Source organism: Camellia sinensis, chromosome 10 (assembly GCF_055761805.1).
Source record: "Camellia sinensis isolate YWXY chromosome 10, ASM5576180v1, whole genome shotgun sequence".
In the NCBI taxonomy this organism is placed as follows: domain Eukaryota; kingdom Viridiplantae; phylum Streptophyta; class Magnoliopsida; order Ericales; family Theaceae; genus Camellia; species Camellia sinensis.
The window spans coordinates 47,554,945-47,578,448 of record NC_138970.1 but is presented as its reverse complement, the minus strand read 5'-3'; the positions used below and the strand labels follow the sequence as shown (position 1 = coordinate 47,578,448).

Below are 23,504 nucleotides of genomic sequence, written 5' to 3'. Positions count from 1 at the left end.
GCGTCGTTTCGGTTTTCCTCAGCTTGGCCTTGGTGACGGTTCAATCCTGACACACAATTCTTGCATGCGTCCTTTCATAATGACACGTGGCGATGTGAGATTGGTGTGCAGAGATAGTGCGTCGATCCCATACTGAAGGTCGTGCTCCGTGTACCTGCGCGCCGGCTAGTGCAATTAATGCTCTGGCTGTCAATTCAAATCCCTTCATCTGCTTTTTTGTTCCTCTAGAGAGTTTCAAAGAGAGAGAAAGGACTCTTCCTATTCCTCTTAACCAGTCTCGTTGGTGCTCTGCTCAGACTTTTTCACCGTTGATCTTGCGCTGCTACCACTGTTCTAATCTCTGTAAGTCCTCTTGCGACTCTTCTTTTTTTGCCTCTTTTTGCCTTAATCATCTTGTTTGGTCTACTGGTTGTCTGTATTCCATACTCTGTTATCTAAGTCCTACCTCTGTCCTATTAGGTTTGTTGAATGAGGAAATTTCGTTCACTGGTTGATACCCCCGAAGCCATGGCTATGTTCCGCCTGGACTATAATATTCCCAACGACGTTACCCTCTCGTTGGCGAAAGTAGACGCCAAGCATATGGGCACGAGGAATACCATTGCTTTTCCCATCGCGGCCATAGTCGAGGGAGGGGTTCGGTTCCCTCTTGACCCGTTGGTACGCCGGTTTCTGCATCAAGTCCAACTAACTCCAATGCAAGTATCTGTGAACCTTTTCTGTGTTGTTTGCGGTGTCTCTGTCCTCAATAGATGATTGGGTTTGAACCTTGACATATTGGATATCTTAGGTTGTTATACTCTTTCTCATAACAAAGACCACAACACATATTACTTGCGTGTTCGCTCATTTGATTGCCATTTGGTCACTGGGTTACCTGATTCGGATAAACACAATGATGATTTCCTTCAAGTCGGTGGAAACTGGGAGTTCCCCACCGGTATTGAGTTTCAGTCTGAGCGGATGCCCCAGAAAGACGGCTACCTAGGTTCGGGTCTTCCCTTCTAATGCCTTTTGTATTCCTTACATTATTTTGGGTATTGCTCTAATGTGTCACTTCTTTTTTGCAAAGTCCTCTCACTTCCAACGAAGCCCGAACCGAGAGAATGCTGAAGCCATAAAAGCTGCCCTGAGGTATAAAAAGAGATTTGCACCTGAGTTATTGGACTACCAGTCTACTTACTGCTCCGTTATTCCAAAGAAGGCGAGGCTCGCTGCTGCCCTTCTGGATTCCGATACCGAGACTGACACATCTCTCACTCCTTTGGTCACAAGTCGTCGCAGGAGTCAGGGTGCACTTTCCGAAAGAGCGCCTTCCCCTACCCCCAGTTTCACAGGGAGCGGGTCTGTGGCGAAGAGAAGGGTGTTGGTAGATTTAGAGGCCGAGGCCTTCGGAGCCTCCAATGCTTTGCAAATCCCTCTGCAGAAGACCGAGGTGAAGAGCCTCATGGAGGTGAAGATGGAGGTTGGAGCTTCTGGAACCCCTGCGACTGCGGCCGAGCCCTCAGCTTCAGTCGCTGCGCGAGTAAAAAAGAGGAGAAGAGAGACTGGCAAAGTAGTGGTGGGGGAAGCTACTGAGGATCCTGCTGAGGATGATGCTTTTGAGAAATGGGAGCCGCTAATATCGCATGAAGGCAGGCCTATTTCCACTTCTGATTCAGTTGTCGCTTCACAAGATTTTGCTTTTGATTTGACTAAGTTTTTGTTGATGCCAGTTGATATGGCCGACCACAATAGGCCCCATGATATTCCGATCCTGAAGGGAACCCTTCAGATGATGACCGCTGTAAGTGTTTCCTGTTTTACTTGTCTTTACTGTTGCGTTGCTGTCTTCCTTTTTCTTAGTTTTTCGTTGTCCTTTGCAGTGTATCCAGAGAATGCATCTGTCTATTACTCGTGTTGAAGAGCTAGAAAGGGCCATGCTGGAGGCCACAATGAACGCTGAAAGACTGACGGTAAGCTTGGAGACAGAGAAAGAGGGACGCCGAACTGCGGAGAGGGAAGCATTTCGTTTAAACAAGATTGTCGCTTCAGTTGAAAAATCAAAGGAGGCTGCTATCAGGACACAGGCTCAACTCGAGGGAAAAGTGGCCAAACTGGAGGCTGTTATTGTTGCGATGGCTGCCGAGCGTTCTGCGCTGGAAGCCAAACACTGGCAACAGGGTTGGGACAAAGCTGGGGCTGCCTATAAGGAAGAGGTGCTAGTGCTGAGAGATAAGCTCTTTGTAAAGGGTTGGACAAGTGCCTTGGTTGTTGCGTTGGTCCCTGAAGGCTCTTCCCTGTTTCAGGGTGTCCCCGTTCCTTCGAGATCCTTGGGTTTGAAAACTCTTTCCACCCATGCTGTTCTGCCGGCCGAAGTTTCCTCAGAAGCTGATTCCACAAACAAGACCCAGGACAAGAATGTTGCCACTGAAACGGTGGATGTTGAAGGGATTGAAGCCCCAGAGACTGAAGCCACGGGAGATGTGGTTAAGGAGGCTTCTACTTCTCAGGAAGTTAGAGCTTCCTCTACTTTTCCCCCCGCAGATGGCCTGGACAAAATTGCTGATGCTGCTCCTGAGTTACCCGCTGTTGATGAAAATTGATGTTGAAAGAATTTGAACTTTTTTTTGCTTTAATGTACTGTGGCTCGGTCTCCATGACGAGTTTTCTTTCTGCATTTGCCAAGACAATTTTTCTTTTCTTTTCTTTGTTACTGGTTATGAGGCCATCTGTGTTTCTTGTTGGATGATAGAATTTTCTTTTTGAACTTGCAATCTGATGCTGTTTGGCTTCTATGTTTGAATGTTTCCTATACTACTTGCCCCCGGCCAAGCACTGTTGGGACCTCGAGGCCGAATAGATGCTCGGTCTGGTTCTGTATTGCCTTTAAATGGATGTTCTGTCTGATTCTGTGCTGCTTGCCCCCAGCCGAGCGTTGTTGGGGCCTCGGGGCCGAACTGATGCTTGGTGTGGCTAACAAATGTGTGATATGGCGGTGCTGGAGTTCGTAAGTGGGTCTTACTTAGGTTCAGGTTGGTTTTGAAAGAAAACAATTGTTTGCCCTCACCTGGAGCTAAGTAAGATCGGCACTGAAGATTATGCTCTGAGGTAGAACTGCTGAAGTCTGTTTCAACTTTGATAGCATAAGAGCGCCTAAACGGAGTAAAGGCATGAAAAGGTGTCTTATTTAGGTCCAGCTTGGTTTGAAAAAACAATCGTTTGCCCCCAGCTGGAGTTGACCAAGACTACTGCTGGAGGCCTGCTCCTGGCTGAACTTGGCCAAGCTTGTTCCAACTTTGTTTGTTCGCGTCAGTACTGACATGTTGACGTGTTGATACTTAAGAAGCTCTGTGGATGCAAAGATGTTTACTTAAGATATGTCAGCATGGTTTCCACCAAGCAACTCCACTTGGCTAAATAGAGATGTTTACTTAAGATACATTAGTGCGGTTTCCACCAAGCAATTCCACTTAACTAAATAGAGATGTTTACTTAAGATATATTAGTGCGGTTTCTACCAAGCAATTCCACTTGGCTAAAGTCCAATTTAGTTGCCAAACATAATTCCACCAAGCAATACCACTTAGCATGGTTGAGTGCTAACCAAATTTAAATTTCGTTCAGTCGTTCTGAAACTAAGTCCGTTTGGGTTAAGGGCAAAGCTGATTCCGTTTGGGAAGTAACAAAGCTAATTCCGTTTGATAAACATCAAAGCTATTTCCATTTGGTGAGAACCAAAGCTAATTCCGTTTGGTAAGAACCAAAGCTAATTCTGTTTGGTAAGAACCAAAGCTAATTATGTTTGATAAACATCAAAGCTATTTCCGTTTGGTAAGAACCAAAGCTAATTCCATTTGATAAACACCAAAGCCAATTACAAGAATTTGATAAATTTGAGAAAAGTGCCTTTACAATCTGATAAAGAAAGTGGGACCATCTTATTGATAGTATTTCTTGAGATTTGCTACATTCCAGGGCCGAGGTATAGCTCTGCCACTCAGATCCTCGAGGTAGTAGGCTCTATTTCCAACGACGATTGTGACTCTGTAGGGACCTTCCCAGTTTGGCCCAAGTTTGCTCTCACCAGGCACCCTTTTGTGATCCATAACTTTCTTTAAGACCAGTTCTCCTGGTATAAATTGCCTTGGGTAAACCTTTTGGTTATAACTCTTGATGAGCCGCTGCTGATACGCTACAAGTTTGATCAGCGCTGCCTCTCTTCGGCCCTCTGCCATATCCAGTGCTTGTACAATAGCTTCCTCATTACTGGTGTTCTCAAACAGTTTGGATCGAAGGGTTGGGAGGCCAACTTCGAGTGGGACGACGGCCTTCATTCCATAAGTTAGGGAGTAAGGTGTTTCACCCGTTGAGCGCCGTGCGGTGGTTCGGTATGCCCATAGCACATGGGGTAACTCTTCAACCCATTTCCCTTTGGCATGCTCAAGCCGTTTCTTGACTCCGTTGATGATGGTCTTGTTTGACGCCTCTGCCTGTCCATTGCTTTGCGGGTACCCTGGAGAAGAGTTCCTGTACTCAATCCTGAGGTCGGCACAAAACTTTCTAAAGATCTTTCCATCAAACTGTGCTCCATTATCCGCAATCAGTACCCGTGGGATGCCGAAACGCACCACCACATTTCTCATAACAAACTGCTTTGTATCTGCTTTTTTGATATTTTCCAGTGCCTCAACTTCAACCCACTTAGTGAAATAGTCGGTTGCAGCAATGAAGAATCGCCTGTTCCCAGTGCCTCGCGCCAATGGTCCTACAATATCCAGACCCCATTGCGTAAAGGGCCATGGGCTGGTGAGTGGAGTGAGAGTTTTGGCTGGCTGATGGATGAGTGGAGCAAATCTCTGACATTTATCACACTTCTGTACGTATTGTTGTGCATCTTTTTGCATCCGTGGCCACCAGTACCCGTGAGTGAGGGCTCGGTGTGCTAGTGACCTTCCGCCAACGTGGCATCCACAAATCCCATCGTGAATTTCATAGAGAACATTCTCGATGAGATTTGGATGTACACATAGGAGGTAGGGGCCAAGATAGGAGCGTCTATAAAGCTTCCCAGATTATGAGATCTAGAACCGAGCTGACTTGTGTCTGACCTTGTTGGCTTCCCTTTTGTCTTCGGGGAGTGTACCAGATTTTAGAAAAACAAATATTGGATCCATCCAGCTCGGCTCTAAGTTGTTGCAGAGGACTGGAGATGCAATACTTGGTTCTGGCAAAAACTCAACCCAAACTCTTCTAGCATCCTTTGTATCCACTGATGAGCCGAGGCATGCCAGAGCATCGGCGTGGCCGTTTTTGTCCCGACTAATTCGTTTTACTCGTATGGATTGAAATTTTCTGAGCAGGTCTTTGGCCTTGCCTGCGTACATAGCCATTCTTTCATCTCGTGTTTCATAGACCCCAGAAAGTTGGTTGACCACTAGTTGTGAATCGCTGAAAATAAGAAACTGTTCTGCACTGAAGTGTTCGGCGCTACGTAAGCCAGCCAATAACGCTTCGTACTCGGCCTCGTTGTTTGAAGCCTTCCAATCGAGTCTGAGAGCCTGTTCCCAGATAAACCCTTCTGGTGAAATAAGTACTACTCCTGCCCCCGAGCCTCAGTTATTGGACGATCCATCAACATAGAGCTGCCAAATGTTTCCAATAAAGAGTTTCCAGGCTTCCGAAGCGCAGGGCTTTCCTTGTTCGGTGGTGCATGGCACCTGTGCCAAACTTGGATCCCCCGGTTCGGTACTCTGGGTTGGAGCAAATTCTGCGACAAAATCCGCTAAGACCTGGGCCTTGATCGCTGTCCTGGGGTGATACCGAATGTCAAACTCACCAAGTTCTACTGCCCACTTTGCTGTTCTGCCAGAGAAATCGGCTCGGCTGAATACAGATCTGAGGGGAAATTCAGTGAGGACATTAATGGTATGCCCCTAGAAGTAATGCTGCAGCTTTCTTGAGGCGATAAGCAGCGCGTATGCTAACTTTTCCAATGGTAGATACAGTGTCTCGGCATCTAGTAAAGTCTTGCTGACATAATAGACAGGCCTCTGTTCCTTGTCAACTTCTCGAACTAACACTGCGCTCACGGCATGATCTGAGACTGCTAGATAGAGGTACAGCTCTTCTCCCGGCTCTGGAGTGGACAGTAGAGGAGGTGTGCTGAGGTATCTTTTGAGACTCTGCAGTGCTTCGGTACATTTGCTACTCCATTCAAATGCCGCCTTTTTCCTCAAAAGTTGAAAGAAGGGTTTCATCCGATCTGAGAATTTGCTAATAAACCGATTCAGTGTGGCCGCCATTCCGGCTAGTTTCTGCAGTTCCTTAGCTTTTGTTGGTACTTCAAGATCCTGTATCGCTCTGATCTAATCCGGATTCGCTTCAATTCCTCTGTGAGTGACCATGTATCCCAAGAACTTCCATGTTCCTACCCCAAAGGCGCATTTCGAGGCATTGAGGCGAAGCTGGTGGTTTTTCAGGATGTCAAAAACTTCTCTCAAGTCTGCAAGATGGTCTGTAGCAAACTTGCTTTTTACTACCATATTGTCTATATATGCTTCCATGGTTTTTCCCAGTTTGTCCTTGAACATCCATGTAATCATTCGCTGGTAGGTTGCCCTGGCGTTCTTTAGGCCGAATGGCATTACTTTGTAGCAGTAAGTTCCCCTTGGAGTGATAAACGCTGTCTTTTCTTGATCCGGACCGAACAGTGGTATCTGATGATAATCGCTATAAGCATCCAGAAAGCTCATGCGCTCATGCCCTGCTATTGAGTCCACTAGTTGATCAATGTGAGGCAGCGGAAAGCTATCTTTAGGGCAGGCTTTGTTCAAGCAAGTGAAGTCAACACAAACTCTCAATTTTTCGTTCTTCTTCTTGACTACAACCGTGTTGGACAGCCATTGTGGGTACTGAACTTCCTTGATTGCTCCTGAAGCCAGGAGTTTTTCGACTTCAGCAATTACTGCTTCGGTGTGCTCGACTGACGATCTCCGACTTTTTTGCACAATAGGCTGAGCTGAAGGGTTGATGTTGAGCTTGTGGCAAGCAAATTCTGGGTCCAACCCTGGAGTATCATATGCTGACCATGCGAATACCTCCATATTTTCCCTCAGCAGTTCCAGCAGCTAATGTTTGTCATCAGCGCCTAGCGAGGTACCGATAAGGAAGTATTTTTCTGGGTCGTTTTCTTTTACCAGGACTTTCTCCAAATCCTCTACTATCTTTTCCTCTGGGGTTCCCCCTACATCTTCCAAGACTGGCTGTTCGGCCACTTCTACCGTCTGTACCCGATTGCAGAGTTGTTTTGCCTTTAATGCTGCCATGAAGCAATGTTTGGGCGCAACTTGATCCCTTGAAATCTGCTCTATTCCGTGTTCCGTTGGAAAACGGATGAGCTAGTGATTGGTTGAAGGGACTGCTTCCATTCGATGAATCCACGGACGGCCAAGTATGGCGTTGTAAGGGAATGATGTATTAATAACCAAGAACTCTATCTGGAGGGTTTTTGTCCCCACCACGACTGGCAACACTATTCTGCCAAGCGTCCATTCTGGCTGTGAAGTGAAACTGACCAACGGGGCTGCCACTGGGGTGAGGTGCTGCTCGGAGAGACCAAGCTTTCTGAATAAATCATAATACAGTATGTCTGCTGTACTGCCCTGATCTACTAGGACTCGTTTTACGTCAAATCGTTTTCCAATTCCCACAGTTATAATTAATGCATCAGTATGTGGGTGCTGTATGCCTTCTAAGTCTTTGCTAGTAAATGAAACTGTGCACAAGGGGGATTTAGGTACTGTACGTACCTTTTTTGATGCAGGCTTCACTGACATGATCCGCTGAATTTGCGCAGCCTTAGCAATCTCTTCCTTCAGTGCCTCCTCAGATTCCTGAATCGCTGTCCTGTGAATCACATTTATTATCAGCCGAGGTGGATGCTCAATGTTTTCTTCTGGTGGTGGGTTTCCTGGTTCGGTCATTTCCTTATCCTGATCAATGTAATCCCTTAGGTGTCCAGCTGCCACTAGGTCTTCCAAGTGTTGCTTCAGTGCCCTGCAGTTCTGAGTCATGTGCCCCCTGTCTTGGCGGTAAGTGCATCTGAGCTTCTGATTGCGCCGAGCTGGATCTCCTAACATTTTCGGCAGCCAAACAAAGAACGGCTCTCTCTTGATCTTTTTCAGAATTCGATAGATTGGCTCTTTGAATACAGTCACAACGGTTTCATGGGATTTGGACCTATCCACCTCATTTACTGCAATCCCTCGCTGTTCTCCTCGATCTGTTCTCTTCTTATGTCGAGTTGTTTGTTCTGCTGACACTACCTTAATGGGGATCTGATTATCTTCGAGATGAGTGTACTGTTCAATCCTGGCGCGCAAGTCTTTCAAAGCTGTGGCCGGGCGCTTGGTAAGTGATTGTCTCAGCTTACTTTTTGGGCGCAGACCATGTTTGAAGGACATAACGGTCATCTGCTCACTGCACACATTTTCCTCCAAGTCATTGTATTCTTCCCAGTACCTCCTAGCATAATTGCGCATCGTTTCCTCCTGCTCTTTACGGAGGCCAAACAGTGTATCCGACTCCTTCGGGATCTTACTGTTGGAGACAAACCTGGCTAGGAACTCTTCGGAGAGCTGCTTCTAGCCATGGATCGATCCAGCGAGGATACGATCGAACCATCGAAGTCCGATTTCTCCCAAGCTGGATGGGAAGACTTTACACATCAGAGCCTCATCTCAGTTCCATAGGGACATCATCTATCTATAGTGGCTAATATGTGTCAGTGGGTCCGACTTCCCGTCATATAAAGTGAACTTTGGTGGGGTGAATTTCTTTGGAGGTCTCATGGTCTCGATCTCCGGGGAGAATGACGAAGAGACGAGCCTGTCCAGCGCTCGATGTTCCCTCTAGTGAACAGTACGGTCCAGATGATCCCGATGTTGTTCATTCTGCCTATTACCAATCAACCAAGTACGAAGGTCCTGAGGAGGTTATTCGGTCTGTTGACTAACGGTCTTCTGCCTCTTGGTCCTTTTCCGATGTAACCCACGGGTGTGACTGCTTGCTGCCTCACTCGGTACCGGGATAGGCTGGCTTTGTTTCCCAGACTCATTCCTGGGGAACTTCTTCGCTGGTGGCTCTTTGGATGAGCTCTTTCGTCGCAAACGAGAGGGCTCCACTTCCGTCTTCTTTTCTGTTGGATCGCCCGGCACCCTCTTAAGTTGGGCTTTCAACTCCTGTATCTCCATCCCCATGGAGTCTATGATGCGATCTCTATAATCCTTTTCTAGAAGAAAATGATGAGAAGAGCCTCCAGCGAAGGGTAATCGGTGCTCGACAGATTCAGGGGTTCGATTATTGTTTCCAGTTTGTTCCTTCGAGACTGTTGGGAGTGCCAAGCCTTTATCCTTCGTCTTCTCCGTCTGTGGAGTATGTGTTGAAGGCGGAACGTCCTCAATCCCTATCGCCGAAACTGAGTGCAAAGCTCAGAGATGAAGTGTCCACGCTCACCGCACCAATTGTGCGTACCGGATTCCGCACTAGATGAAAGTGGATCGAGGCTCCACACTCGGTTGGACTATCCAGGGACTGAAGTTCCTGCGACAAGAGGCACCGTTAGAGCTACCCAGCCGGGGTTGGCCGGATGACCCCTTCGGTATGGGAATTAGTGATCGGAGAAGGGAGTTGAGTATGGTTTTGCTTGGAATAGTTCAGTTCTCTTCAGTTACCTTCAATGAGAAGTTCATGTAGTATATATATGTTGTTCCTTGCTTACTTCTCAAGGTGGATTCATGGAGCTTGGATGCTGCTAGGTGTCCTTTTGTGGGGGACCACCTATTAATTGCCAATAAATGCAAATACTCATTGTAGTCATGCTGATAACAAACCACATTCCTTTGGCTCAACAACTTCCATGATTCTAGGTGTAGGGGACTAGCTGAGGTGGCAACCTGCACATGTACACGTTCACAGCTTCTACGTTTCCTTGCGAGGTTTCCTCAGCTCGGTACTGATGTTCCTCAGCTCGGCATCATTATGCCTTGTCTCGGCCTTTTACAGGATCACTCAGGGAGATGGGCTTTTCCATTCAAGTAACTTTGCATGGGCTTGGCCTATTTTCGGTTCGGCCCGTAGATTCAATCTCGCAGCTCGGCCCAGCCCAGCACCACGGCTGGACTGGCCTTTCCACTGTGGGTTGGACCCAAGTGCTTGACGACTTGGGTGGACTGTTGGTCATGAAGTTGGGCTTAATTGGTTTGCTTATATACTCATCCAACCCACTTGGATTTGGACTTCAGTGGATTGGGCCGGCCCAAGGCTTGGAGCCGACCCATTTCACGTTTAGCCCCTTTATTACTCTACTAAAACAATTACAAAACGAAATCGAATAATTAGTTAAATAACTAATTAATTAAAACACTTTATAAAATTAACTAGCTACAACTAATTAATTACAACAAATATCTAATCTAAATATTTAAACTAAATAGGCTCGATATGCGAGGAATGCTTATGCATGTGATCGGTTTTCACCCGAAAAGGCCATTGTCTTGCTTCCAGAAGGCCTCTGTTGCACAGTAGAACACTTACACTTTTGTCCACTTCCAGAATAACTCTGCTCTACTCAAAAAACACGTTACTGAATTTTGTATTAGTGGCCGACCGACCAGTAGTGAGGGTTTGCCGGCCACTAGTGATAGCCAGCTGGCCATCAAAGGTGGCCTGTCGGCTATGGAAAATGGCTTACCGGCCACTGCTGCCCGAGAAATGGCGGGGACTTTGAGGGAGTCTATGAACTTGTTGAGGGCAGAGAATCAAGCCCGAGAGAACACCGTGGAGTCAAGGACGAGTTTTCTTACTAAAGAGTTTTTACGGGCCAAACCAGATGAATTCCATGTTGGCCACGAGCCCAAGAAAGCAGATGAGTGGCTCGAACAAACTGTGAAGACGTTCAAGATGCTTCATATAGATGATAGCGAGTTGAGGGTGACTCTAGTGAGTTACTACCTTAAAGGGGATGCGGGTCAGTGGTGGAAGTATGCCAAAGGTAGGGTGGAGCCATCATGGGAAGCCTTTGTGGTTGCTTTCCAAGATAAGTATTTACCTCCCGCTGCTAGGGAGAGATTGAGGAAAAAGTTCAAAGACCTTAAACAACTCGACATGACCGCGGCCGAGTTCGAGGTAGTCTTCTCTAGTTTATCTAGGTTTACACCAGAGTTGGTGGCAACGGAAAAGCGTCGTTGCATTGAATTCGAGAAAAAGTTAAAAACCAAAATTTTCTTTAAGATTGTTGGGAACATGATTCAGAACTATGACCGTCTTGTAGAGTCGGCGACATACGTTGAGATTTCCGTACAAGCCGAGGAGGAGAGGCTTTGGAGTTCGAGGCCTAAGGGCCAAGAGTCTTAAGGAGACTATAGGTAGAATAAAAAGAGCAGGGGTACTTTTTCATTCCAGCCACAACCACAGCAGTCAAAATCCACTTTTCCTTTGCCTAGTGCGGTTCTGGGAAAAAGTACATCTACTGGCTTCACGTGTTTCAAGTGTGGCCAGCCATGCCACAAAGCCTTTTCGTGCCTACAAAAAGGTGGAGGACAATTGATGTTGCCACCACCACCACCTAACCGATCTCAGAGTCAGTCTCAGTCTCAGAATGGAGGCCAGGGATTTAATTGTTATCAGTGTGGTCAGTCGGGGCATATGAAGAGAACTTGCCCTCAGTTGGGAGGCACATCTGGCGCATCAAGGTTGAAGCAGACTTAGAGCCACCAGCAGGCTCATTCAGCTCAGGCTTCACGAGCTAATCAGGGAGCCACTTCGGCTCTGTGGTACAATAGGCCTATGCTCCTAGAGGGGGGCAAGTTAATCAGGGGCCACAGGGGCGCGTGTATGCTGTTACGGTGCCACAGCAGTTGCCAGAATCCTTAGTTGTAAGAGGTATTTTTGTTGTGTGTAATTCTTTGGCTAATGTATTAAAAGACACGGGTGCGTCTCATTCATTTATATCTACTGCATTTGCTTCTGCATTGGGGTTAGAGGTAGCAAAGTTAGTGCCTTCACTCAGAGTAGAGTCACCTGTTGGGGGTACAATTGATTTAGACTGGGGTTATCGTGATTGTGAAATAGAAGTTGCCGGGCATCGACTTCCGTTTGCTTTTGTGTTGCTAGATATGTCAAGTTTTGATGTCATTTTAGGCATGGATTGGTTGTGTTCTTATCAAGCTGTGATTGATTGTTACCGTTAGAGAGTTACAGTGTGCACTTCGGGTGGTGATCGTTTCTATTTTCGGGGAACCGAGTTGATAAAGCCTTGTCGCCAGTTGTTAACCCTCGTAGTAGGAGCAAGCTTAGTGGCCTTCTTGCAACTCTCTTGGATAGTGAGAGTGACAGGGCTCGTATTGAGTTACCAAGTAATTTGTGAATATCCGGATGTCTTTCCATAAGATCTTACTAGTTTACTACCTCACCGGGAGATTGAGTTCTACATTGAATTAGTGCCTGGCACGGCACCGATTTCCATGTCACTATATAGATTTGCACCAGCCGAATCGCATGAGTTGAAGATTCAACTCCAAGAACTTTTTGACAAGGGCTTCATTCGTCCTAGTACATCACCTTGGGGAGTGCTGGCTCTCTTTGCGAAGAAGAAGGATGGGTCATTGCGATTGTGTACTGATTATCACAAGTTGAATAGAGTTACAGTTAAGAACAAGTATCCTTTACCCGGAATAGATGATTTGTTTGACCAACTTAGAGGGTCTCGTTGCTTCTCAAAAATATATTTGAGGTCGGGGTACCATCAGTTGAGAGTCCGGGAGGAGGACATTCAGAAAATGGCCTTTCGTACGTGTTATGGCCACTATGAATTCCTTGTAATACCTTTTGGGTTAACCAATGCGCCTGCTTCCTTTATGGATTTGATGAACATAATTTTTCGAAAATACTTGGACCATTTTGTGGTCATCTTTGTGGATGACATCTTAATTTATTCAACCTCCGAGGAGGAACGGGTGGCTCACTTACGGGTAGTGCTTGAATTGCTTGAGAAACACCGTTTGCATGCCAAGTTTGAGAAATGCGAGTTTTGGTTAACCGAGGTAAAATTTTTTGGGCACGTAGTGTCAAGAGAGGGAGTAACAGTAGACTCCTCAAAGATAGATGTCGTACAAGATTGGGAACAACCCAAGAATGTTTTTGAGATCCGGAGTTTCTTAGGGTTAGCGGGGTATTATCGACGTTTTGTTAGGGACTTCTCTAAACTAGCTGCACCTTTGACTAGGTTGACTAGAAAGGGTATCAAATTTGTATGGAGTGAGGTTTATGAAAAGTCATTCCAAGAACTTAAAACTAGATAACCACCGCACCGGTCTTGATAATTCCGGAAAGGGGTTTGAATTACACTGTCTATTATGATGCGTCCGGGGATGAACTTGGTTGTGTCTTGATGGAAGAGGGAAAAGTTGTGGCCTACGGTTCACGACAATTGAAAACTCATGAGAAAAATTATCCCACCCATGATCTAAAATTAGTAGCTATGATTTTTGCTTTGAAAATTTGGAGGCATTACTTGTACGGTGAGAAGTTTGAAGTCTTTTCCAATCATAAGAGTCTAAAGTATTTGTTTTCTCAAAAAGACTTGAATTTACGACAACAGAGATGGATGGAATTTATGGAGGATTATGACTTTGAGTTACACTATCATCTAGGGAAGGCCAATGTGGTGGCCGATGCTTTGAGTCGAAAATCTGTGAGTAGTTTGGCAAGTGTAGCCATTCGGGAATGGGATATGCTAGATGTTATTGGCAAGTTTGATTTGCACTTAGGTGAGTCCGGAGAGAGTGCTACCTTGTTTACTTTGAATGCTCAACCTACATTGGTTAGTAAGGTCATAGAGGCACAACGAGGAGACCGTGATGTGGAATCAATCCGTGTTAAGATTTCCAAAGGGAAGGAAGAGAAAGGTTTGAACGTTCACTCGGATATGAGTGTACGTTACCTAGACCGTTTGTTTGTACTAGAATCTTGTAGAGAGGAAGTACTTCGGGAGTTCCATCACTCACGCCTTGCAGTACACCCGGGAGGCACTAAAATGTACCATGATCTTAGTCGTCAGCTTTGGTGGAGGGGTATGAAACGGGATGTCGCCTTATTTGTATCGAAGTGCCTTACTTGTCAACAAGTGAAGGCCGAACACCAAAGACCAGTGGGTTTGTTACAACCCTTACCAATAGCCGAGTGGAAATGGGAGCATGTTACCATGGATTTTGTAGTTGGGATTCCTAGAACACAACGAGGCAATGACGCCGTTTGGGTGATTATTGATAGGTTGACTAAGTCTACCCATTTCACTCCGATGTGCACCAGGGACTCAGTTGAACGCTTGGCAGAGTTGTACATTAGAGAGATAGTTCGACTTCATGGAATCCCTGTGACTATTGTGTCGGATAGGGATCCTCGTTTTACTGCCCGGTTATGGCAAAGCCTTCAAGAGGCGTTGGGAACTAAGTTGATTCTTAGCACTGCTTATCATCCTCAAACCGATGGACAGTCGGAACGTACCATTCAGATTTTGGAGGACATGCTTAGAGCTTGTGTCCTTGATTTTAAGGGCCTTGGGAAAGGCACTTACCATTGATTGAGTTTGCTTACAACAATAGTTACCAAGCTAGTATTGGGATGGCACCATTTGAGGCCTTATATGGCCGACCTTGTAGATCACCGGTTTGTTGGGCCGATGTGGGTGATGCACCGTTACTGGGTCCGAAAATTGTTAGAGAGACAACCAAGAAAGTTGTTCTCATTCAGAAGAGGTTAGCTACGGCCCAAAGCCGACAAAAGAGTTATGGTGATAAGAGGAGACGACCTTTATCTTTTGAAGTTGGTGACCATGTGTTTCTAAAAAACTCACCAAGGCGGGGTTTGATAAGATTTGGTAAGAGTGGTAAATTATCTCCAAGGTTCATTGGGCCTTTTGAGATCTTAGAGTGAATTAGGGAAGTGGCATACCGGTTAGCTTTACTGCCACAACTTTCGGGAGTTCACAACGTATTTCATGTATCTATGCTTGGGAAGTATGAACCCGACCCTTCTCATGTTCTTGATTGGGTTGACTTGGAGATAGATGAGGATGCCTCTTACGAAGAACGACCGATTCAAATATTAGATACCTGGGAGCAAGTGCTACGGGGCAAAACTATACCGTTGGCAAAGGTGTTGCGGAGACACCATGGGGTTGAAGAAGCGACGTGGGAACGGAGGAAGAAAGTCCGTTCCAAATATCTGGATTTATTTGAAAATGCTTAAGTTGCTTTTCTTTGTAATATTCCCTAGTGTTGAGGGAAAATGTATTTAAAGTTGTTAACCACATGTTGATATGTGCGTTGTTGTTTTAAGCATAAGGTTGTTTAGAGTTGCCATTACTTTTTGAGAAATTTTATGTTTATGCATATTTGAGAGGTTGTTGTTAATGAGATAACCATGGTGGAAATGGTGGAATTTGGTTGAGAGTTAGTATTGTGATTTGAAAATGAAATAGCGTGGCTTTGATCGCTAGAAATCCCTTTGTTTGGGTAGTTTGATTTGAAATTTCGGGGACGAAATTCTTTAAGTGGGGAAGGTTGTAGCGATCCCGATTTCAATCCTTCTTTCATGTTTTGCTACTTCGACTGGGCCAGTCGGGGGTCGAGCTACCCGGTCAGCTTGCGGGGGTCTAGGGGGCAGCGCCACTTGGCGGGTCCTAGAGTAGCGCCCCTAAAACAAAAATACAAAATGCATTCGAAGTGGTCTATCCCCTTGAGCGGCCGTTTATGTGCTCGAGCAGAGAATGTTAAGTTTTAGAAGTTTAACCTGTCTGCAAAAGTACTTGGTTAGTGTATTTGACGCTCGAGCGAGGCATTTCACGCTCGAGCGGGCCATGTTATATCAGTTCGTGAATCTGATATTTCATATCACTTTTTCAGTCCTCTCTCTCTCTAAAACTCTCTAGAATTCCAGATCGGGAGCTTCTCTCTCTAGAAGTCATCTTCTCTCTTTGATTTCTCCAAATCCATTGAGATTTAGACCTAAGTTCTTCACCAAAGTTGGTTATCATCTTGAGGGTTTCATTGTGTGCGGTGAAGATCGAGTTTCGACACCGTTGATTTTGGGGGTTTCATCTCATTTCTTCTTCAAAACTTGAGGTAGGGATTTTCTTAGAGTTATATATATGTTTTTGCAAAATCTAGATGATTTTCGAAATCATCCTTTGATTAGTTTTGAGAAATTGATTGTTGATTTCAAGAAAATGAGTGATTTTGAAAAAGGGTTTAATTTCTTTTCCTTTTAAAATATAAATTGAAGGTTTTAAACCATATTGATTGAATAAAGATGATTTTGGGGAGATTCTTCTAAATATTTTGGAGATGAATGGTTTTGCTGAGAAAACCTAGAAATTGGGTCTTTTCTTTGAAAGATGTTGAAAATCCTTGGAAGACGTTGTCATATTTATTTTGTGTACCAAAATAAATGGATGTTTTGAAAATTGTTTATTTATATATAAATGACAAATTTTGTGAAAAAAATGAGAAATATTGTTTATTTTGAAAATTGTTGTCAAAATGTTGATTTAGTCTTGAATTAACTAAATTGTTGAGATTGCTCGAAATGTGAGAATTACTTTATTCTCTTGAATGAATTGTATATAAAAGTATATATATATATATAGAGAGAGAGAGAGGCTCTCCTGCGGCAGGTGCGAGTGCGCTCAAGTGCTAGTGCTCACATGCTTTGGTAGGTACGCGATGCTGCCGTCCGCCCCTAAAAAGGTCTGGCATCGTGGGATTAGGGGTGATCAAGCATAAGCACCTTGTGTAATTCCCCCTCGAGCGCGAAACGCGAGAGTCCCCTTTTGGTATCAGAGCCATGTTATGTTGTTATCTGTTCTAACTGCTTTGCTACTTCTGATCAATCAATTCCATTGTTTATTTGATTATTCTGGTTTCAGTCATCTTAATCTGCCACTAATTCTATCCGTGTCTTTCCACCTTGGTTAAGTCACCCACTTTCGCCCGACTCTTAGGTAAGTCCTCAGGGTAGGCAGTGTTAGACATAGGGGCTTCCGAATAGGGTATGTATGCATTCAAGGTATGTGAAAACATGGTAAATTTAAGCAATGTATTAACATTCTTGTAAAACAGTTTAATTAAACAGAACAATGAATTGATTATTTAGAAGTAACTCATCAGTTAGTTCTAGGTCAACTACTTTGCCCTCAATATCTAATCAAGGATTAGTAATTAATGAAGAAGATGTTGAAATACAGAATGATAAAATTGATTTAAGTTGGAATATACCAAAATTATCAGTTAAAGAAATTTATAAAACAACTTTTATATAAAATACTTTTAATATTAATCTGCATGTTAAAACATTACACAAGTTTATGCTTTAAAAAAATCCCGGGAAACCTGCCAATTATTTGATGCTAACTTAATCAAAAGACATTTAAAAACTAGTCACAATTTTATTCATTTACGATTAATTCAAGTCGGAATCAACCCATTAACCATGCAAGGTAAAAATACTTCTGTTTTGTTATGTTTACAAGATGCTCATTTTCTTAATTACAATGATAGTTTAATGGGTATGATGGAAACTGGTCTACATAAAGGTCCCGTACATTTTAATTGTTTCCCTGATTTTACACTTAGTTTGCATGATCCACATATTTTAGATGCTTTAACTCTGAATATTCAATTAAATGGTTCATTTACAAATATGAAAGAAAAAGTTCATAATATTGCTTTAATATATCGTGTTCATTATAAATGTATGAAAACTAATTTAAATGTTCAAGCTTTACACAAAAGTCCAAAAGATAAAACTCTGTTAATTCAAAGTAGTAGTACTGATTCACATATAACATTCCTCAAATGATTGAACGGGAAAATATAGATCTCCCTGATCAATGGATAACTGTTAATGAAAATTACAAACATAATCAACAACAATCTTCAATTCAAGATGTCCAAGATATTCAACAATATAATGATGGTTCGGTCCGTATTAAATTTAATCGTAGTCAATCATCTCGACATAGTACTTCTAGTGTCTCCACTGATGTTGAAACTGAAGATGAAATCTTTAATACTCTCTTATTTAGAAAAAAGAGTCAACTCAATCTTAGTCAAACTTCTAGTCAACATTCTCGTAATAAATTAAAAGGACTTGATAACTCCACCACTGCTCAGATTAGTAAACATGTTTATTCGACTCAAACACATTTACCCGATGAAGATGATGAAGAATCTCAACATTCTCCAACTCAAACTGATTTCGAAACTATACCTCCCATCAATCCTCAATTAATGACAATCAAAAAAGATTTTAAACCTGATCTTGATAAATTACTTATTGAATTTAGATCCAAAGCAAATAGGACTCAAAGACATGCTTATTATGATAAATATGATTCTGCACAACAATCTAGAATAACTAGAAAATGGTATGATTTCATGATTGAATATGGTACAGAAATGCCTTTCTTTGACTATTATAATAATTACTACAAAAAGATTAATACAATCACAAAACATAAATGGAAAACTTCTCCAAATACATCTGTTAGTTCTAATCATCCTCCATTAGAAAATATTATTATTCATCATCAAGGTTCAGACGTCCCAGCTTCTCCTTTCAAGTTGCCTGGCTCCGACCCTGAAATTAAAAAAGTAATTGAACAAAATAATTATACAAATCAATGTTTAAAAACAATCGGAAAACAATTAGATAAGATAGAAACCAATCTAGATGATTATTCGGCTAACACAACTTCCACTAAACAACCTTTAGATCAGCCTTTGCTTAATTTCCCTAGTAATCGTTCCAAAAGAACTAGTTTAGTAACCAATGATAATTCTACCGTCAAAGCTATTGAACAACTATTCTCTAAATTAACTACCACTGGTACACCCTCGCCTTCTAAGGATAAAGGTCTTACTGTATTAAACCAACAAAATCAGGATACTGTTTCTAACCAATCTGAAACTGATTTAACTGATAATGAAATAAATCAATTAGCCCAACAATTTCAATCCTCCAATCTTAATAAAATTCATTATCCTAAAGTTAATCCCCAAACTACCAAAAATTGGTATTCTCGCCCTACTCCTCCTGATCTCCAATATAAAGAAACTAATTTATCCAATCAATTTTCTGTATCTGCTAATAAATTATACGAATGGAATATTGACGGTCTTAGTGAAGATCAAATCCTCCAGAAATTAAATCATTTATCTATGGTTTCTAATAGTTATCTTAGTAATTACCCCCAATATTCTCAACCTGAAATTGTTTCTTTAATCGCATATGGTTTTACTGGTATGCTCAAATCTTGGTGGGAAAAATACCTTACTGAAGATCAAAGAGAATCAATCATTCATGCTAATCAAAGAGATGATAATGATTTACCTATTTTTTATGAAACTATTGGCTATTATCACCCTGATGGGATTAATACATTAATCTATACCATAGTTAGGCATTTTATTGGTACCCCCACTAATATATATTCTCGCATACACGATCAACTTAGTAACCTTACTTGTCCAACCTTAAGTGATTTTAGATGGTATAAAGATGTCTTTACCTCTAGATTTATGTTAAGAGAAGATTGTACTAAATCATTTTGGAAAGAAAAATTCATTAATGGATTACTTAATCTTTTTGCTTACAAAATTAGAGATGTTCTTGATCAACCTACTGGTGTTATTGATTATGATAACTTAACATATGGTGATATAATTAGCACTATTCAAAAAGAAGGATTAAAAATGTGTATTGATCTTAAACTTAGTCAAAAAGCTACTAAAGATAAACATAAGGCTAAATATTATAGCGATCCCGGGTTTACCCTTGTTGTATAGTGATCCGGACATGTGTCCGTGGATGTTGGTAGTTGTTTATTATCTTGTTTACATCCTTTCTTACTTTGTATTTGAGTTATAGGATGTGTTGGGCGGGTTGGTTACAGGTTGGTTGAGTTTAGAAACCAAAACTAGTTGCCCAGATTTTTGGCCTGTCCGCTCGAGCGGACGTGTTGGCGCTCGAGCGGGGAATACATCCATCCAGTATCTTGTTGTGCAGTGTTGTGAGCTCGAGCGTAGGGTTGGGAGCTCGAGCGGAGGCCTGGTTCTGCAAAAGTGCTGGGCGAGTGCATTCTGCGCTCGAGCGGGAGGTTGGCCGCTCGAGCGGAAGTCTGTGAGTGGCCGCTCGAGCGGGGTGTTTTACGCTCGAGCGGAAGACTGGGTTTAAATCCCGAAATTGTGACTTTTCAAATCATTTTTTCACTTTCTCTTCTCTCTCTTACTTTTCCCAAAACACCATTGTTGAGTCTTTCTCTCTAGACTCCACCTTCTCTCTAGGTTTTGATCTAGTAGGAGTGATTTACTCACCTTTGGCCTTTACAAAAAAGTTGTTGATCGTCGAGGGCTTCATCTTAATCTGAAAATCTCGGGTTTTGGAGCACGTTGGGTTTTGTCGTCTTCTCCTTTGGAACTCCGAATTTGAGGTAGGGATAACCTACTCCTCTCTATGGGTTTTATAGCGATCCCGGGTTTACCCTTGTTGTATAGCGATCCGGACATGTGTCCGTGGATGTTGGTAGTTGTTTATTATCTTGTTTACATCCTTTCTTACTTTGTATTTGAGTTATAGGATGTGTTGAGCGGGTTTGTTACAGGTTGGTTGAGTTTAGAAACCAAAACTAGTTGCCCAGAGTTTTGGCCTGTACGCTCGAGCGGAGGTGTTGGCGCTCGAGCGTAGATTACATCCATCCAGTATCTTGTTGTGCAGTGTTGTGAGCTCGAGCGTAGGGTTTGGGAGCTCGAGCGGAGGCCTGGTTCTGCAAAAGTGCTGGGCGAGTGCATTCTGCGCTCGAGCGGGAGGTTGGCCGCTCGAGCGTAAGTCTGTGAGTGGCCGCTCGAGCGGGGTGTTTTACGCTCGAGCGGAAGACTGGGTTAAAGACCCGAAGTTGTGACTTTCCAAATCACTTTTTGCTTTCTCTTCTCTCTCTTACTTTTCCAAAATCACCATTGTTGAGCCTCTCACTCTAGACTCTACCTTCTCTCTAGGTTTTGATCTAGTAGGAGTGATTTACTCACCTTTGGCCTTTACAAAAAAGTTGTTGATCGTCGAGGGCTTCATTTTAATCTGAAAATCTCGGGTTTTGGAGCACGTTGGGTTTTGTCGTCTTCTCCTTTGGGACTCCGAATTTGAGGTAGGGATAACCTACTCCTCTCTATGGGTTTTGTCTTTAAATTTTGGTATTTTGAGATGTTGGGCTTGGTTTGGTAATCTTGTAAAGGTTTGGGGCTTTTGTGTAATTTTACAAAGGTTGGGGTTTTATTCATAATAAACCTAGTTGCATGTTTGGCATAGAAAATGGAATGATTGTTGAATCATTGACGAAAATGGGACCTAAGGGTTGAAATGGTAATTATGGAAAATGGTCTAATTACATTGGTTAATTAATTGGGATAATTAATTGGTGAGAAATGAGGAAATGAAATGTTGATTGAATATCCATTTGTGCATTTATTTTCTGTTTTAGAAATAACTGCTTTGGGCTATCGGTGGAGGATAGTCGTGATTGTTGTAGACAATGTATGTTGATTAGGCAAACTGAAACTAATCAATGGAATGTGTTATGGAACTTAACAGTTGCTAGAATACATTAATTGTTTGTATTGTGTGATTGTATATAGAACCAATGTGTTTATATACGTTATGTGTAGAGGAGGAGATAGGGGATGTACTCCGCGGTTTAGGGGAAGATAGGGGATGGACCTCTAAACCGGATAGGTATTTGGAGGAGATAGGGGATGTACTCCGTAGACAGAGCTCATATGCTTGTCTAGAGAAGTGAAGATAGAGCTCATATGCTTATCTTTGTGAAGTATGAAGTGTGGATACAGCTTGTATGCTTATCTGTGGATATTGTTGATATACATATCTGTTGTAAAGTGTGGATACAGCTTGTATGCTTATCTGTGGATATTGTTGATATACATATCTGTTGAGAATGTGGATATAGCTTTTATGCTTATCTGAATGTGAGATATAGTTTTTATACATATCTGTGGAAATGATGATAGAGCTAGCATGCTTATCTGTTGAAAAAGGGAAAATGAAAAGTAATTGGGACTTGTAAGTCGTTGACATAAATATGTAATTTATGTGATTGAATCAGTGGTGACCAACTATCAATTGCTAATGTTTTAGTCATTGTCCATGGTTGGTTTAGTGTATTTCTACTGGGCTGTGGCTCACCCTATATGGGAATATCATTTTCAGGTGCAGGAAGCATGCCACCTCCAAGGACATAGCTGGGAGGCTTGTGGCGGGCATAGTTTTGTCGTTTCACTTTTGATGTATTATATGTGTAACTTCAAGCCAAGGGCTTAATGTGTAAACGAGTTAGAACTCTTGTTGTAACCAAGTGTTGACTTGGAAAGCTGTAAGCCCGTAGGGCATTTTGTTTTGATGTTTACATGTAATACTAATGTGACGGAACTCTAATGAATAAAGGAATGTGGTTAGTTAATATGTAAATGCTTGTCTTATCTGATGGGTTTAATGTTATTATTTTGAGGGCGTTACAACTTGGTATCAGAGCGTACCGGGTTCGAATACTTTGGGTACGTGGGAAGTGATTAGGATCACAATGGGTTTGTCTCACTTGATAGAGACGTAGATGTAGTACCATATGCTATGTGTTTATTTGATAACATGCTTGTGTGACTATGTGGGTATGGGATTTAATTTCTTGGATGTTGATCGGATCCTTGAGTTTCTGGGAGTCTTGTTGGAAAAGCACTTGATCAACGCTGTTTCTAACTGGAACTCTAGTAACGTCTCGGGACTATCATTATCCGGAAATGAAGTTCGTAAGTGCTTATGTGTTTATGTGCTTATGTGGAGTGAATTACAGTTGTCCATGCATTAGGACGTGAGTGATTAGTTTCGGCACACCTATGAATGTGCTAACGTTCTGTGTTGCCTTTATTAGGATGTCAGGACGAGGAAGAGGTGCTAGGCGTGGTAGACCTGCGAGGCAGGAAGTACCGTTACAGGGTGAGATTCCGGCAGTGCAGGAGGGAGTTGGGCAGGCCAATGTGGCCGAGCCAGTGGGTCAGCAGGCTATGGGTGCCTTGGCCAGAGAGATAGCAGGAGCTTTGGGTATTCTTAGAGCTGGGAATCAGGTAGCTGAGGCAGGGCCTTCTTTCTTGAAGAGGGAGTTCTTCCGGTGTAATCCGGACGAGTTTATCGGGGATCCTAAAGAGCCGCTTAAGGCAGATGAATGGCTCGAACAGACAACGAAGACGTTTGAGATGCTTGGCATCGAGGACGGAGCACTGAAAGTGACCTTGGCATCCTTCCAACTGAAGGGAGATGCGGGTCAATGGTGGAAGTACGAGAAAGCTCGTGTTGGTGGTACTTGGGAGGCGTTTGTGAATGCTTTTCAGGAGAGGTTTTTATCAGCA

At 43.1% G+C, this 23,504-nt stretch overlaps 2 protein-coding genes across 2 annotated transcripts; both read right to left on the bottom strand.

Annotated features, from left to right (window-relative positions):
• Positions 1-5,063: 5,063 nt before the first annotated feature.
• LOC145800361 (uncharacterized) lies at positions 5,064-6,284 on the bottom strand. The gene is made up of 3 exons (XM_082890021.1): positions 5,986-6,284; positions 5,700-5,865; positions 5,064-5,540 (listed from the first exon to the last, which is right to left on the bottom strand). Exons 1-3 carry the CDS (start codon positions 6,282-6,284, stop codon positions 5,064-5,066), a joined length of 942 nt encoding a protein of 313 aa, XP_082746147.1.
• A 1,095-nt stretch (positions 6,285-7,379) lies between these two features.
• LOC114289127 (uncharacterized) lies at positions 7,380-8,522 on the bottom strand. Its single transcript, XM_028232780.2, has one exon. It carries the CDS (start codon positions 8,520-8,522, stop codon positions 7,380-7,382), a length of 1,143 nt encoding a protein of 380 aa, XP_028088581.2.
• Between the last annotated feature and the right edge of the window lie 14,982 nt (positions 8,523-23,504).